Here is an 18,067-nt window from a genome sequence, read left to right on the forward strand (position 1 = left end):
TGGTGTGAGGGGTGTCATTAGTAGAGACATGTTGAATTTTGAAATATTCACTAAAGTACATCTTTGTCAGCAGAAGTGAAAACAGAAGAAAATTTGGCAACAGCATAATTTGGAATGTAGGTTTTAATTGACTCTCTTTCCAAAGTGGCAAAGAGCTAGAAGTGTTGGTAGCATGGGTGTTAGTGGGACTATAGGTTCTAGAAACTGGGAAATGGGTCAGAACCTGCACTCTACATGATCATAATTTGTGAGACAGCATCCAGAAGCAAGTTGCATGAGTAGTTTATTGGGGGTAGAAAGGTGTGTAAAGATCTTTCTTTGCACTACAGGAAAAAAAAATGCTAGTATAAAATCTTTAAAATATTGCATAAAAATAAAAAGAGAATAGCACCTCAGTCATCAATATCAAAGCTGTTAAAACCCCTGTAGAATGAAGAAGAAAATATCCTAAGGTAATTCAGGTAATAGACCACAAAGCAATATGAAAGAAAAAAAAAAAAAAAACAGGAAAAGAGAGTCCAAAATAATGAGATACTAGTAACATAAAGAATTAAAGCAAATATGAGATGTAATTCAAATCAGAATTGAGGTACAATAATTTAAAGATTGTATTTGGAGGTTTTGTTATTATATGTGTCATGAAATTCACACATAAAAGAAGCACATTTTTTTTTTTGTCATGATTAACTAAACAGATAAGAACAAAACATCTATATGGGGTTTGGGATTTCTGAGTAGATATAAGAGCCATAGAAATCAACAAAACAGTGGAAGTAAGAATAACCAGGAGCTCCGAGGGCCTGGAGATCAGGTACCATGGTAAGTGGGGGAATGCCTTACCTTTCAAGATGTGGAAAATTAGAAGGCATGTAAAGAAAGATGTTGAAGTAACAATGCCAGAAGACTAGATAAATTGTTGTTTTCACTTCTGAAAAAAGTCTTCCTTTTATTTAAGCTAAATCATTCACTATTCAGCCTTATTTCATCAGATGTATTTTATTGTACACACAACCAAGTACTGTTTCTGATCTGAAAGCAGCTGCTTGACTTGGCCTTTAGACAAGAGGAAAGACTTCTTTTACTCTTATTTGGGGTGAGTATATGAAAGCTACCCATTTACCGCTAAGAATGGAGAATTTTATAAGCAAACTTGGTGATATAAGAATTTACTCAGTGGGAATAAATACACCCCAGGGGAATTTCTGTGCCCTTCTGCTGTGCTTTACCTCCCTGCCCCCAGGTTATCTTGCTGGCACCAGGAAATGTGATGCTAAGACAGACACAAAAGAACTAAGAAGAATGAACATCGACACAGCAAATATGTGTTTACATGCTTTAATTAAAAATGAAATTGAATCATTATTTGAGCATGGATATGTCATTTAATGAGGATCCAGTAATCCTTAATTTTCATTCTTTGTGTTTATCTTAAAGAATCTATCACGCAGCTTTTCACACACAACTAAGTGAAATAATAGATGCTTTGAAAGTATCTCCAGGTAATAACATAGTAGCAGGGTCATAGTGCATATGCATTAAATGTTAAAATGAGCAAATACATTCCCATAATTCAGAAGTAAGCAGCAAAACAGAATTACAAAGTCAAGTGGCTCCATGAGTGTAGCCCTTTTCATACAAGAAGAAAAATTTGGCAACATGGTGCCCTGGTGGCTCAGATGGTAAAGAATTTGCCTGTAATGCAGGAGACACAAGTTCAATTCCTGGGGGGGAAGATCCCCTGGAGAAGGGAATAGCTACCCACTCCAGTATTCTTGCCTGGGAAATCCCATGGACAGAGGAGCCTGGCAAAAGAGTTGGGCACGACTTAGCATCTAAACAACAACAAATCATCTAAGATGATTCTTTCTACCAAAACTTTCTTCCATACTTCTCTCCTAAACTCAAGGTCAACCTTGCAAAGCATGACAATTCTTCTAGCCCCTTTGTCATCCATTCTTGTCTTGTTTTTGTTATAAATGTTACCTAGCTCACCCCTTGTTGGTTGGTTGTCTATTTTGTCCCAGGGATGTCCCACTACTGCTTGGACGTTAAGCTCTCTTGTCTACCCTTCAGACTTTGGGGGTTCTTATAATTGCAGCCTCCTGGTTTTTTCTGATTAATCACTGCTATCTGGCCTCTGTTATGTCAAGGCATGGATATTAATGAGCCTGGATATTAATGAGCCTGGCTCTATGACTGCATCTCCAGTGGTCACTCCTGGTCAGCAGAGGACAGCCACTTCTCAACTTCTTAGTGATGCTATTATCTTCACATGTCATTCCTTAATAGCCTTTGAATGTCATGTACTCTAGGCCCTCTTCAAGGACACACTCAAGGGTGGGTCTTGTGGCTTTATGTAATCTACTGATAGCAGTTTGCCCACTTTTGTCAGCTGCTTTATTATGTTTGTTAAAGAATGCTTCATAGAAGAGGTAGAATTTGAATACAATGTAGATTAAAAACCAAAGAGGAATGAATGTGATATTGTAGAGTGGGAAGTAGTAAGATTCAATGTGGAGTTAACCTCTTACATTAGCGGAATGGTGAGAATTTGAATTCAAGCCTACTTAGAATCCTGGCCAATGAAGTAGATAAGCAAGCAACTTATTTCCAGGCTGAGAGATGTCAACTAGATCCATCCTTCTGCAGGAAAAATTTTAATTTTTTCCATAAATTCATCAAATTGGAATTACTGGACAGAATTGGAAAAAGGGAAAGACAGAACACAACAGATGTACATAAATGAAAGAATCAGGGCATATGTAAGGCATAGAAAAACATAGTGAAACAATGTTATGCCTTCACATTCACATAGCTTCTTTTTTTCCCCTTTCCAGCTTCTTTCATTTTTACCTGTGACCTAGGGAATGAGGTACTCTGATCTACAAGATTCTCCTGAGTATCTTTTAAATGGGGTCTCCTTGAAGTACTGAATTTTATTAGAATGCTAATTTAGTAAATTTACCTCAAGTCCACTCTGCATCTACGTGAAGCACAAGTCAACCTCCTTTACTGATGGCACCCCACTCCAGTACTCTTGCCTGGAAAATCCCGTGGAAGGAGGAGTCCAGTAGGCTGCAGTCCATGGGGTTGCTCAGAGTTGGACAGGACTGAGCTACTTCACTTTCACTTTTCACCTTCACGCATTGGAGAGGGAAATGGCAACCCACTCTAGTATTCTTGCCTGGAGAATCCCAGGGACAGGGGAGCCTGGAGGGCTGCTGTCCATAGGGTTGCACAGAGTCGGACACGACTGAAGCAACTTAGCAGCAGCAGCAGTAGCAGCAGCATGTATATGTGGAGAAGGAAATGGCAATCCACTCCAGTATTCTTGCCTAGAGAATTCCATGGACAGAGAAGCCTGGTGGGCTGCTGTCCATAGGGTAGCACAGAGTCGGACACGACTGAAGTAACTTAGCATTCATGCATGCATTGGAGAAGGAAATGGCAACTTACTCCAGTACTCTTGCCTGGAGAATCCCAGGGACAGAGGAGCCTGGTGGGCTGCCATCTATGAGGTCACACAGAGTTGGACACAACTGAAGCGACTTAGCAGCAGCAGCATGCATATGTAGTATCCTATATAATTTGTAGACCAATACAACTCAAACTAAATAAAATTATCCAAGTTTCTGCTTGCACCTCATGAAATCCCCAAATATATTTCTCCCTTCCCATCATCTTGTGTATGTGTGTGTGTGTGTGTGTGTTTGTGTGTGTGCGCACACGTTCAGGTCCAGCCAGAATTATCCAAAGAGATATAGAATCTTTTCTTTAGCAGGTTTAGCTAGGATTACACTTTATAATGCTATAGTCCTTTGGGCATTTCAAAGTAAAAGTTCCTCAAATTTAACATTTTTGTGTGTTTTATATTTTTGAAACTCTATGCAGGAAACAGGCATGTAGAACTGTCAGAACAAAAGTTCCCTATATATACAATTCAGGAATAACAGTGGAATTTCTAAACCAAATCCATAAATCAATTCTTCTTAAAATAATATTGTTCAAGTAAAAGATGTTCTTTAAGCAACTAATGAAAATCTTGTAACCTAAATTCACTTGGAAGAATGTGATGGAGGGAAAAAATCAGAAGGAAAGAGAAGGAAATATTTTGTGTTTTCATATTCTTTGATGCTGTGCCTAGATAGGACCTATGAATTTAAAATTCAGGAGAGTATTCTTCCATAAGAGTAAAATGGTGACACAATACCTCTTACATTGTTCCACAGAATTGCTTGCAGAATACTCTTCTCCATTTACCTTTGGAAACATTTTCAGCTTAGAAGGCAGCACACATAAGGGGTATAATTTTGTATTAGCAACTATCACAACACTTCATACATTATTTTATAATATTTTTGTCTCTATAACTACTTCACACATTAGATTTTAAGGCATTATCTTCTAGTTTCTATTGCTTTTCACAAAGCCAAATATGAGACAGACCCCAGTCACTGGTGTGCTGGCAAACTGAAATGCTAGGAAAAAAGAAACAAAACTCACTTGCAGTATTTACCAATGCCATAGTATCAGTGGTGATTCTAGCTGTCAATGTGGCATCATTAAGGCGGAGTTGAGAAGAGATGCACACTATGGCTTCGGAAAACTAGTGTGAGTTGGCTCCAGCTCACAGCTGCCCCCAGTGTTTCTGGGATTCATGGCTCATCCCTCCTATCTTGGACCACTTATCCAACAGCAATAATATTGATGGGTCTCCCATCAGGTTTCCATCTCCCTTTTCCTCCGTATTTTTCAACCATTTTGTGCAACTGAGTTTTAAGTTTCTATCTCGTAAATTGATATTGTTATCATAATCTCTTTTCAGGAACAAAACTTTTTAAGTCCAGCTGTGTATCACCATTTATAGCCTAAAAATTATGAATTCTTTACTTTGGTTCTTTGACTAAGAGAGTCATGTAGGCCCTTCATGGCATTTTGTGAATCCTCTGACATTCTATGGAAAATAATATGAATTCTTTTATATGTGATTGTTCTCTGGAAAAGGGTTGATAGATTTCATTAGGTTTCAAAAGGACCTTTGAACACAAGAAAGTTAACAAATTCTACCTCAAAGGTCCTTACATGCCACTTCATGTTCTCTCCAGTTCTCTAAATTGCTGTAGTGAATTAGCTAATGTCTCTAATCCTTGCAGACTTTCTATTGGTTGTTCAGTACTAGATAATGACCTATGGCTTGCATGCCATGGCATACCTATTTCTACTTTTTGTACTATTAATTATGAATAAAGACTAAAAGCTAAAATATACTGCTAGAAATTCATTACAATATTTTAAATGCATGATACACAGATGTGAAGACCAGTTCCTTCTTCTGATCTTGTGACATTTTTGTCATTGCTTTTGGAAGAGTACACAATACGTGTGTGAAGAACACAGTATCTAAGATACAAAAAGCGTGAATTCAAGCCTCAATCCTGCTCTGTTAGATGTCTTGCCTTTGATGGCCCAAGTGTCTTTGTCTGTTTCTTCACCTCTAAAATATAATTAATCATTTCAATGAGCAGTTTTGAAGAATAAATAGTATATATTAAATGCAGTTAATAGAATGTTTAGTATAAAATGGACAATAAATGTTAGTTACTATAGTCATTACTTAAATTATTTCATTATTATTATTTTTCTGCTTCTATTATTGGACTCTAAATTCCTTAAGGTATATTATATATGTATTTTATGACTGAAAATCAAAAATGCTTACCAAATATTTGTTGAACAAATGGAAAGATGAGAAAAAAAAAAAATGTCCCAAAGACAGTAACCTACCAGAACTGCTTTTCTACAGTGAAAGCCACTTCTATCATGATTTTCTCAAACTTAATTATCTCTGTCTATTTCATAAGAAGAAGACTGAGTATAGCCTTGCGAATCTGCTTTGTTTTTACACTGTAGATGATGGGGTTGAGCACAGGAGGAAAAAGCAGGTACATATTGGCCATCATTGAATGGACCACTTTGGGGGCTGATCGCCCATAGCGATGCACCAATGACAAGCTAATCATGGGGATGTAGAAAATAGAAACTGCTCCAAGGTGGGAGACACAGGTGCTAAAAACTTTGTGTCGTTCTTGAGGGGAGGAAATACTGAGAACTGAGTGAATGATCAAGATATAAGACAGGACAATGCATGGTGTATCTACTCCTGTGGTCAGGATGAGATCAATTAATCCACAGATGCTATTGGCCCGAGTATCTGAACATGCTAATTTAATCACATCTGGATGATAGCAGTAGGAGTGGGAAAGCACATTCCTGCCACAAAAATTGAGGGGCTTAAGAAGCAAAAGTAGTGGTACAATTAATACTACAGTGCGTATAACCATCAAGAGACCCATCTGAATGATTCTATAACTAGTGAGAATGCTAGTGTACCTCAGAGGATCACAGATGGCCACACAGCGGTCAAAGGCCATAGCCACCAGCACCCCAGATTCTGTGCAGGCAAACCCATGAAGAAAAAACATCTGGATAATGCACATATCTAGACTGATTTCGTTTGCATCAAACCAGAGGATACCTAATGTGGTTGACATTGTAGAAACAGTCAAACCCAAGTCAGCAGCTGACAGCATGGAGAGGAAATAGTACATGGGCTCGTGGAGACTCTGCTGGGCGATGATGACAAGCAGGATCATGCTGTTCCCAGAAAGGGCAGTGGCATAAAGACAGCAGAAGGGAATGGAGACCCAAGCATGGGCAAACTCTAGGCCAGGAATTCCAGTCAACAAGAAAGTTGGAAATTTAGATGTTGAATTACCTAAGATTTCCATGTTTTCCTGGACTGGTAGCATTTATCTTCACAATGCACACATCCTATAGAAATAATACATTATATTGTTACATGAAGATATCTAGATAAATGTTCTCTTGGTTAAGAGAGTTATTTAAGGTCATGGGTAAGTGATTATTTATATTTTATATATATATATATATATATATATATATATATATATATAAAACAGAGTTTGATTTATAGCATTCACTGTATATATATATAAAACATATTTATTCTTAAATTTAAGAAAATACATCCAAATAGTTCCATATAGTTTCATAGTAATTATTTTCTATATTGATAGAATTTTTAGCTCCATCATAAGATTAAATGATAGTGAGTTAGGAAAATCAATACATTGAATATTCAATTTTGAATATCTTATGTAAGAAATGACAAAGGGAAATTCAGCTAAAGATGTTGAGTCTGCTGTGCCCATGTGGGCATGACTTTCCCGGCAAACCTTTCCAGATTTTTGCTAGTAATACATGTTTGGAAGCACAGGAGTGCTTGTTAATCCAGTGCCATGTTAGTCCAGTACTGTGGATGAATACCTTCAGGGAGGAGATTTCTATAAGAGAAAACCAATAAAGATGGAATTTGATAGAAGTTATTGGAAAGGACTATATAGACTAAATAAAGCAAGATGAGGCTGGATAGCCTTCCTGGAACCACTAAAACCAAGAGAGTCTAGTGTCATGTCTGGGTGTTACATGAACAATAGTACTGAACTGCTTGAGTGGGTCTTCTAAGGATCAAAAATGTCAAATGCTGCTGAGAACACATGAATGACCCTAAGAAACAAAGACAAACAAAAAAAAACTAGCTGAAATCCAGCAATGAAAGCTGAGAATCTGCCACAGTGGCTTGGGGAATAAATGGAAAAGTCCTGGAGGCATGGTACATATTACTTTTGGAAACTTGTCAGTAAAAGCAAGGAGAAAAATAAGCCATGACTAAGGGTGACCATAAGGTGGATAGAGGATATTTGTAATATAGGAAAAAGAACTGAGCATATTTATAAACTAAGGTTAAAAATGTTACGTAGTAAGAGATTAAAACTATAGAATGACAGGAGTTAATTGGCATAGAAAATTCCCTAAGGAAACTGTGTGTCTATTTGCGATTCTGTGGACTGTAGCCCTCAGGACTCCTCTGTCCATAGAATTTTCCAGGCAAGAATGCTGGAGTGGGTTGCTACTTCCTACTCCAGGGGGGGATCTTCCTGACCCAGGGATTGAACCCACAATGCCTGCATCTCCTGAATCGGCAGGTAGGTTCTTTACAACTGTGGAGATTGAATATAAAGCATGACAGTATTGGGTTGGCCAAAAAGTTCTTTTGGGTCTTCTGTAAGCTGTTATGGAAAACACAGAATTAATTTTTTGCCAACCAAATAATTAGCCCTCACAAAGATGAGGATCAGCACATCCACTGACACTAGAGGGTAAGTTCACGTGGATAAGTTGGTGTAAGGCTCTGTGGGACAGTTATCACTAGTGCTACTAGTTTTTGTTTTGTTCCACAATTTTTAAAATTGTGGTCAAATACAACTAACATTTCACTGCAGATGGTAATTACAGCCATGAAATTAAAAGAACACTTGCTCCTTGGGAGAAAAGTTATGACCAGCCTAGACAGCATATTAAAAAGCAGAGACATTACTTTGTCAAAGAAGGTCCATCTAGTCAAGACTATGGTTTTTTCAGTAGTCATGTATGGATGTTAGAGTTGAACTATAAAGAAAGCTGAGCACTGAAGAATTGATGCTTTTGAACTGTGGTGTTGGTGAAGACTCTTGAGAGTCCCTTGGACTCAAGGAGATTCAACCAGTCCATCCTAAAGGAAATCAGACCTGGGTGTTCACTGGAAGGACTGATGCTAAAGCTGAAACTCCAGTACTTTGGCCACCTGATGTGGAGAGCTGACTCATTTGAAAAGACCCTGATGTTGGGAAATGTTGAGGGCAGGAGGAGAAGGGGACGACAGAGGATGAGATGGCTGGATGGCATCACCGATTCAATGGACATGAGTTTGGGTAAACTCTTGGAGTTGGTGATGGACAGGGAGGCCTGGCGTGCTGCAGTTCATGGGGTCACAAAGAGTCAGACACGACTGATGGGCTGAACTGAACTGAACAACTAATATAAAATTTACCATCCTAATCGTTTTAAAGTGTGCATTTCAGTGGATTTAAATGCATTCATAATGCCATGCAACCATCACTATCATCCATCTCCATGACTGTTTCATCTTGTAAAATTGAAACTCTGTATCCATTAAACAATAACTCCTCAGTCCCCCCTTTTCCAAGTCCCTGGCAACCACCATTTTATTTTCTGTCTCTGTGATTTTGACTGCTTTAAGTGTCTCATATAAGGGAATCATACAATATTTTTTCTTTTGTGACTGGCTTATCTCACTAGAAATAATGTCCTCAAGAGTCATCCATGTTTCAGCATATGTTAGAATTTTGTTTCTTATTAACCAGTGCTTTTTTTCTTAACTGAATTATCAGGAGGAAATTACTGCTCTTCAGAGAGTATTAGTCAATGAATATTGGTTTGAGTATACAATAGACTTTTTCAATAGACACTCAAGAAATAGAAAGGGCAACTTAAAAATATTATGAATTTTTGTTCAATTGCAATTAAAAAAATAAGTTTAAAGTAATAAATTTCCAGTGTCAAAATAAATTCTAGGAAAACTTAACATCAAAGAATAGCAATATTAGTTAGTATAACATTAGTATTTCTCAATCAAGCTTTAAAAAATATTAGGTAAAACTTACTTCCTAAAAGTGAATTCCCCGCAACAAGTATACGTGTTGCTCTTCCCTTTATGCTAGTTTTCTATAGTTCCCTTTGAATTGCCAGTTCTCAAGATAACATTCAATCTGAGAAAATCATCATCATAATATTTGACTATAAAGTAGAAAGGCTCAAATGACTGTGTTATATGAATCTCTGAGGACAGGGTAAAACCTAATGTTATCTGACTTTTTTGTAGGCTCATTTAAACAATTATAAATAGAACACAAAGCATAAAATCAATACAACAACCCCCTTTCTCTAGCTTCTTACCAGCTTTATGGGGAAAAACAAGCCTTCTCTGTCTTTATCAGCAGAGAGTGAATGAGTTACAGCTCTGGAGCCATTGATTTTATAGTAAAGTGGAATTGAACTGTGGAGCCATTGGTAAAATGTGAATATTGCTGGGGCTGCATATATAGAAAAGCAGAAATACTGCTATCTCCATCTATTAATATAATACAGTGCTGTGTAATCCCAGAAGGGTTTTAGCTGCTAACTTGAGTGACCAGTGGTCCACAGAGACAATACTGCAAAGCAAAATAAACCAAATCATCCATATAAAAGGAAAGCTTAGGCATTGTTGTAGGCACTGGGGAATAGAGAGATGCATATTATTATGTCTAGATTATCAGTATGCTAGAAAAAGAAGAAAGCAAATCAATTTTCACTGGAACAATTATGAAGACAATGAAGAGAGAAGAAAACATGTACTTCAGTCTCCAAGCCTCTGTCTTTTCACTACCATATTGATCCATAGGGATGATGATATATCCATTCTCAAATCCATCTCTCTCCAGCTACTCACTTGCTTTTGCCCAATAAATGGGATACTTTCTGGTATGTTCAGTTCAGTTCAGTCACTCAGTCATGTCTGACTCTTTGCAACCCCATGGACTGAAGCATGCCAGGCTTCTGTTCATCACGAACTCCTGGAGTTTACTCAAGCTCATGTCCATTGAGTAGGTGATGCCATCCAACCATCTCATCTTCTGTCATCCCCTTCTCCTCCTGCCCTCAAACTTTCCCAACATCAGGGTCTTTTCAAATGAGTCAGCTCTTCACATCAGGTGGCCAAAGTATTGGACTTTCAGCTTCAACATCAGTCCTTCCAATGAATATTCAGGACTGATTTCCTTTAGGATGGACTGGTTGGATCTCCTTGCAGTCCAAGGGATTCTCAAGAGTCTTCTCCAACACCACAGTTCAAAAGCATCAATTCTTTGGTGCTCAGCCTTCCTTATAGTCCAACTCTCGCATCCATACATGACTACTGGAAAAACCATAGCCTTGACTAGATGGACCTTTGTTGGCAAAGTAATGTCTCTGCTTTTTAATATGCGGTCTATGTTGGTCATTTCTTTTCTTCCAAGTAGTAAGCATCTTTTAATTTTATGGCTGTAGTCACCATCTGCAGTAATTTTGGTGCTCCCCAAAATAAAGCCTGTCACTCTTTCCCCATGTATTTCCCATGAAGTGATGGGACCAGATGACATGATCTTAGTTTTCTGAATGTGAATTTTTTTTCCCTAATTTTATTTTATTTTTAAACTTTACATAATTGTATTAGTTTTGCCAAATATCAAAATGAATCCGCCACAGGTATACATGTGTTCCCCATCCCGAACCCTCCTCCCTCCTCCCTCCCCATACCATCCCCCTGGGCCATCCCAGTGCACCAGCCCCAAGCATCCAGCATCGTGCATCGAACCTGAACTGGCTACTCGTTTCCCACACGATATTTTACATGTTTCATTGCCATTCTCCCAAATCTTCCCACCCTCTCCTCTCCCACAGAGTTCATAAGACTGTTCTATACATCAGTGTCTCTTTTGCTGTCTCGTACACCGGGTTATTGTTACCATCTTTCTAAATTCCATATATATGCGTTAGTATACTATATTTATGTTTTTCCTTCTGGCTTACTTCACTCTGTATAATAGGCTCCAGTTTCATCCACCTCATTAGAACTGATTCAAATGTATTCTTTTCAATGGCTGAGCAATACTCCATTGTGTATATGTACCATGGCTTTCTTATCCATTCATCTGCTGATGGACATCTAGGTTGCTTCCATGTCTTGGCTATTATAAATGGTGCTGCGATGAACATTGGGGTACACGTGTCTCTTTCCCTTCTGGTTTCCTCAGTGTGTATGCCCAGCAGTGGGGTTGCTGGATCATAAGGCAGTTCTATTTCCAGTTTTTTAAGGAATCTCCACACTGTTCTCCATAGTGGCTGTACTAGTTTGCATTCCCACCAACAGTGTAAGAGGGTTCCCTTTTCTCCACACCCTCTCCAGCATTTATTATTTGTAGACTTTTGGATCGCAGCCATTCTGACTGGTGTGAAATGGTACCTCATAGTGGTTTTGATTTGCATTTCTCTGATAATGAGTGATGTTGAGCATCTTTTCATGTGTTTGTTAGCCATCTGCATGTCTTCTTTGGAGAAATGTCTATTTAGTTCTTTGGCCCATTTTTTGATTGGGTCGTTTATTTTTCTGGAGTTGAGCTGTAGGAGTTGCTTGTATATTTTTGAGATTAGTTGTTTGTCGGTTGCTTCATTTGCTATTATTTTCTCCCATTCTGAAGGCTGTCTTTTCACCTTGCTAATAGTTTCCTTTGATGTGCAGAAGCTTTTAAGGTTAATTAGGTCCCATTTGTTTATTTTTGCTTTTATTTCCAATATTCTGGGAGGTGGGTCATAGAGGATCCTGCTGTGATGTATGTCGGAGAGTGTTTTGCCTATGTTCTCCTCTAGGAGTTTTATAGTTTCTGGTCTTACGTTTAGATCTTTAATCCATTTTGAGTTTATTTTTGTGTATGGTGTTAGAAAGTGGTCCAGTTTCATTCTTTTACAAGTGGTTGACCAGATTTCCCAGCACCACTTGTTAAAGAGATCATCTTTAATCCATTGTATATTCTTGCCTCCTTTGTCAAAGATAAGGTGTCCATATGTGCGTGGATTTATCTCTGGGCTTTCTATTTTATTCCATTGATCTATATTTCTGTCTTTGTGCCAGTACCATACTGTCTTGATAACTGTGGCTTTGTAGTAGAGCCTGAAGTCAGGTAGGTTGATTCCTCCAGTTCCATTCTTCTTTCTCAAGATCGCTTTGGCTATTTGAGGTTTTTTGTATTTCCATACAAATTGTGAAATTATTTGTTCTAGCTCTGTGAAGAATACTGTTGGTAGCTTGATAGGGATTGCGTTGAATCTATAAATTGCTTTGGGTAGTATACTCATTTTCACTATATTGATTCTTCCAATCCATGAACATGGTATATTTCTCCATCTATTAGTGTCCTCTTTGATTTCTTTCACCAGTGTTTTATAGTTTTCTATATATAGGTCTTTAGTTTCTTTAGGTAGATATATTCCTAAGTATTTTATTCTTTCCGTTGCAATGGTGAATGGAATTGTTTCCTTAATTTCTCTTTCTGCTTTCTCATTATTAGTGTATAGGAATGCAAGGGATTTCTGTGTGTTGATTTTATATCCTGCAACTTTACTATAGTCATTGATTATTTCTAGTAATTTTCTGGTGGAATCTTTAGGGTTTTCTATGTAGAGGATCATGTCATCTGCAAATAGTGAGAGTTTTACTTCTTCTTTTCCAATTTGGATTCCTTTTATTTCTTTTTCTGCTCTGATTGCTGTGGCCAAAACTTCCAAAACTATGTTGAATAGTAATGGTGAAAGTGGGCACCCTTGTCTTGTTCCTGACTTTAGAGGAAATGCTTTCAATTTTTCACCATTGAGGATAATGTTTGCTGTGGGTTTGTCATATATAGCTTTTATTATGTTGAGGTATGTTCCTTCTATTCCTGCTTTCTGGAGAGTTTTTATCATAAATGGATGTTGAATTTTGTCAAAGGCTTTCTCTGCATCTATTGAGATAATCATGTGGTTTTTATTTTTCAATTTGTTAATGTGGTGTATTACATTGATTGATTTGTGGATATTGAAGAATCCTTGCATCCCTGGGATAAAGCCCACTTGATCATGGTGTATGATCTTTTTAAATGAATGTGAGTTTTAAGCCAACTTTTTCACTCTTCTCTTTCATTTTCATCAAGAGGCTCTTTAGTTCTTCTTTGCTTTCTGCCATAAGGGTAGTGTCGTCTGCGTTTCTGAGGTTATTGATATTTCTCCCAGCAATCTTGATTACAGTTTGTGCTTCATCTGCATATAAGTTAAATAAGCAGGGTGACAGTATACAGCCTTGACATACTCCTTTCCCTATTTGGAACCTGTCTGTTGTTCCATGTTGAATTATAACTGTTGCTTCCTGACCTGCATACAGATTTCTCAAGAGGAAGGTCAGGTGGTCTGGTATTCCCATCTCTTTAAGAATTTTCCAGAGTTTGTGGTGATGAACACAGTTGAAGACTTTGGCATAGTCAAAGCAGAAGTAGATGTTTTTGTGGGAGTCTTTTATTTTTTTGATGACCCAACAGATGTTGGCAGTTTCATCTCTGGTTCCTCTGTCTTTTCTAAATCCAGCTTGAACATCTGGAAGTTCACGGTTCACGTACTGTTGAAGCCTGACTTGGAGAATTTTGTATTTTATGTTAATTGGGTCCAATTTTGCTAGCAGCTGAGGTCACTTTGGGTAAATGATTAGTTTTCATGTGTATGTGTTCTTGCTGTCTTACTTGCCATTTTCCTGTGGTATTCAGTGTAAGGATCTAGACTCTGGAGAGAATTTGTCATCCTTGTCACTGTGGCCAGTTGAGCAATGGACACAGACTACTGTATGGACCTAGAAATTCTAGATCCATAGGAAAAGTGAAAATTCACACCCAGATATCATGTATCTCCTTTATAGAGAAGCCTCACATCGATAGAGGGTGTCTTGTTTGCCTGCTGCTGCTGCTGCTGCTAAGTTGGTTCAGTTGTGTCCAACTCTGTGCGACCCCATAGACAGCAGCCCACCAGGCTCCCCCGTCCCTGGGATTCTCCAGGCAAGAACACTGGAGTGGGTTGCCATTTCCTTCTCCAATGCATGAAAGTGAAAAAGGAAGGTGAAGTTGCTCAGTCGTGTCTGAGTCTTTGCGAACCCATGGACTGCAGCCCACCAGGCTCCTCCATCTATGGGATTTTCCAGGCAAGAGTACTGGGGTGGGGTGCCATTGCTTTCTCCACTTGTTTGCCTAGCTAGCAATAAATCTAATAATGTGTTCCCATTTAGCTATTTTCCTTTAATGTATATTTGGCTATTATTCCTTGTGTAAGAACTCTTAACGGCAGAAAGTGTTAGTGGGATTTAATTCAAGCATTGTAGTTCTTCCTGGAACCACCACCCCCACTCTGTACCTCCAAGTGTCTGGACTGATACTTCAACAACAGAAATGAACCAAATTAATGTTTGAAATCTAATGTCAGTGTTAAAGAATGAAAAGTCCACCACTATTGAATTCAAATAGTTTAGAATCTAACTAGATTCTCCATCTACATCCTTTGGTTAAGACAGCCCAAGGGACTCTCAAGAGTCTTCTCCAACACCACAGTTCAAAAGCATCAATTCTTTGGCGCTCAGCCTTCTTCACAGTCCAACTCTCACATCCATACATGACCACTGGAAAAAACCATAGCCTTGACTAGACGAACCTTTGTTGGCAAAGTAACGTCTCTGCTTTTGAATATGCTGTCTAGGTTGGTCATAACTTTTCTTCCAAGGAGTAAGCGTCTTTTAATTTCATGGCTGCAGTCACCATCTGCAGTGATTTGGGAGCCCCCAAAAATAAAGTCTGACACTGTTTCCACTGTTTCCCCATGTATTTCCCATGAAGTGATGGGACCAGATGCCATGATCTTCGTTTTCTGAATGTTGAGAAAATTTTACTACCGTTTCTGTCTTTTCCTTTGTGTGTCAGTTGCTCAGTCATTTTCAACTCTTTGTGATTCCATGGAGTGTAGTACTCCAGACTCCAAAGCCCATGGAATTTCCCAGGCTAGAATACTGGAGTGAGTTGTCATTTCCTTCTACACTGGATCTTCCCTCTTAGAGTCTTGTAATCTTCATTATCTACCCTTGAGTACTTAAGAATTAGAGCTGGTGCTAGAAATTTTAGAATTCAAGTTCAGCAATAGTAGATCATAATACCAAAACTATAGAATCCCTATGTTTAAACCAGGACAATAAAATACATTTATATGACATTAAGGGATTGAAGATTAACATTTATTAGATTCCCTCAAATCAGAAGAATAAAGAGAGATTTTTTTTTCCATGGCATCATGGATGTTTTTAAAAAGAGAATCTAATAAAACTTCCAATTCCATTTGATTGTTCTTCAAGCTTTCATACTGTCACTTTATAAAATAACCTCACATATAACCTCTCTTACTCCTTTCACCATCTCACGCATCCCTTACTCCAGCTATAGTAACCATGTACAATCCTTGGTGTATCAGGCTATGTCACATTTCATTGACTGCAGAGACCTGTGCCCTGGGCCTGGAAGATCCTTACGTTTTTACATGTTATGTATTATTCTTAGTTCAAGTAGTTAGCTCTTCAAACAATTCTTTGAATCTGCAATATGATCTAGATATTTTATTCAGTGTCATATAGCCTTCTGGATATAATTCTATGGTAACACTCCTATTCACTGCCATTATTATATATATATATATTTAACTTTATGTCCCTGACACTAGACTATATAAACTAGACTATAGAGGACAAGGATGTTTCTTATATAAACTTGTATTACCACCACTAAGGAAAAGTGTAATGTTACTCACAATAAAATGTTGAAGGAAGGGAGGAAGAAAGTAAGGTTATTTCTATCTAGGACATTGCATGATCAGACTCGCTACTCTGTGTTTGGAAATAGTTTGTAGAAAGCTTTACGGATTTGTTTGGTCTTCACACTATATATAATAGGGTACAGCACTGGGGGGAATAGAAAATGGAGATTTGACATCAGTGTATGGACATATGGAGGAGCACTCTGCCCAAACCGATGTACTGAAGCCAAGATGACCCAGGGGATGTAGAAGATGGCAACAGCCCCAATGTGAGAGATGCAAGTGCCGAAAGCCTTTGCCTTTCCTCTGGGGAGGCAATGCTAAGGATGGACTTGATGATCAGCATGTAGGAGAGGAAATGCAGGGAATATCTATACCTGAGGTCAGAATGAGAGCAACTAAACCACAGATACTGTTGACCTTGATACTTGAGCAAGAACACTTAATCACATCAGGGTGGTAGCAATAGAAGTGAGAAAGCACATTAGGACCACAGAAGGATAACCTCTTAAGGAGCAGGAGCAAGGGCATCAGGTTGACCAGCATTCGTACAAAAATTACCACACCAGCTTTGATGATTCTAGAGTTGGTTAGAATCATAGCATATCTTAGGGGGTTGCAGATGGTAACAAAGCAATCAAAAGCCATGGCCAAAAGCACAGAAGATTCCACGAGGGTGAATCCATGCAGAAAGAACATCTGCAGAATGCAAGCATCCAGGCTGATGACCCTGGCATTGAACCAGAGGACACCAAGTGTTGTGGGAAGAGAGGAAATAGTTATGCCAATGTCGGTGGTGGAGAGCATGGAGAGGAAGTAGTACGTGGGCTCATGGAGGCTGGAGTTTGTGATCACTACATACAGGACGGTGCTATTCCCCAAAAGGGCAATCACACAAAGGCAGCAAAAGGGGATAGAAAACCAGATGTGAAAAGCTTCTAGCCCTGGAACTCCAGTCAAGAAGAAAGTTGGGGAAGTGGAATTACCAATTGACAGCATGGTGGCCTGAGTGACATGGTATTCTCCTTCACTTAGTTCCTGCAATGATACATTTCATTGAGTCGAAACTACTGTCTGTCAGATATTCTGATAATTGTTCTAATTATTATACCTCATGTAGTCCCTACAGAGTTAGAGGTAGCTTTTATCTATCATCTTTATTTTACAGATAAATTTCAGCTAGATTAAATTAACCCATTAAACAAGTAACAGACAAGTGTGACTCAAACCTCTCATTTTTCCTACTCTGTCATACTTAGCATATGCTATGAACAGCAGGACTGAAGCTAGGGTGAGGCAAGTAAAACATTTGCCTTGGGAATGGAATATAAGGATGGTGCTAAAAAAAAAAAAACACACACACACACACAACTCACAGCAATTGGATAGATAACATTTTTATGCAATATTTAAAAAAGTCAAAACCAATGCAAAAATATCCATGACAAACAGAACATCAAAATTCTGAACCAGAGCTGTGTCAAACCACATTGGAGTCCAAAGCAAAATGACAAATGTACATCACTATGTACATGTTTTTATGCATTTTTTGATACTTAACATTTTCCAGAACATTAATGTAACTTGAATGTTGACAAATGAAAAGTAATTGTATTAAATCTCACATTATTACTTTATATTTAAATATTTTATTTATATCATAATATAGTTTTACTTCAGCTAATTATAAATTATTTATAAT

The 18,067-nt window shown here is 38.1% G+C and overlaps 1 protein-coding gene and 1 pseudogene across 1 annotated transcript; both read right to left on the bottom strand.

The window, feature by feature from the left end:
• Nucleotides 1-5,849: 5,849 nt before the first annotated feature.
• Nucleotides 5,850-6,809, bottom strand: LOC113904754 (olfactory receptor 51F1-like). Its single transcript, XM_027561847.1, has one exon. The coding sequence runs from the start codon at nt 6,807-6,809 to the stop codon at nt 5,850-5,852; it is 960 nt and encodes a 319-aa protein (XP_027417648.1).
• Nucleotides 6,810-16,430: 9,621 nt separating this feature from the next.
• LOC113904908 lies at nt 16,431-17,364 on the bottom strand (annotated as a pseudogene).
• Nucleotides 17,365-18,067: the final 703 nt, after the last annotated feature.

The sequence above is a fragment of the Bos indicus x Bos taurus genome, chromosome 15 (genome assembly GCF_003369695.1).
Source record: "Bos indicus x Bos taurus breed Angus x Brahman F1 hybrid chromosome 15, Bos_hybrid_MaternalHap_v2.0, whole genome shotgun sequence".
Lineage (NCBI taxonomy): Eukaryota > Metazoa > Chordata > Mammalia > Artiodactyla > Bovidae > Bos > Bos indicus x Bos taurus.

What these genes read in the sequence shown, in the direction of transcription:
- LOC113904754 (XM_027561847.1), bottom strand. Translation starts at nt 6,809, where the DNA reads ATGCTACCAGTCCAGGAAAACATGGAAATCTTAGGTAATTCAACATCT.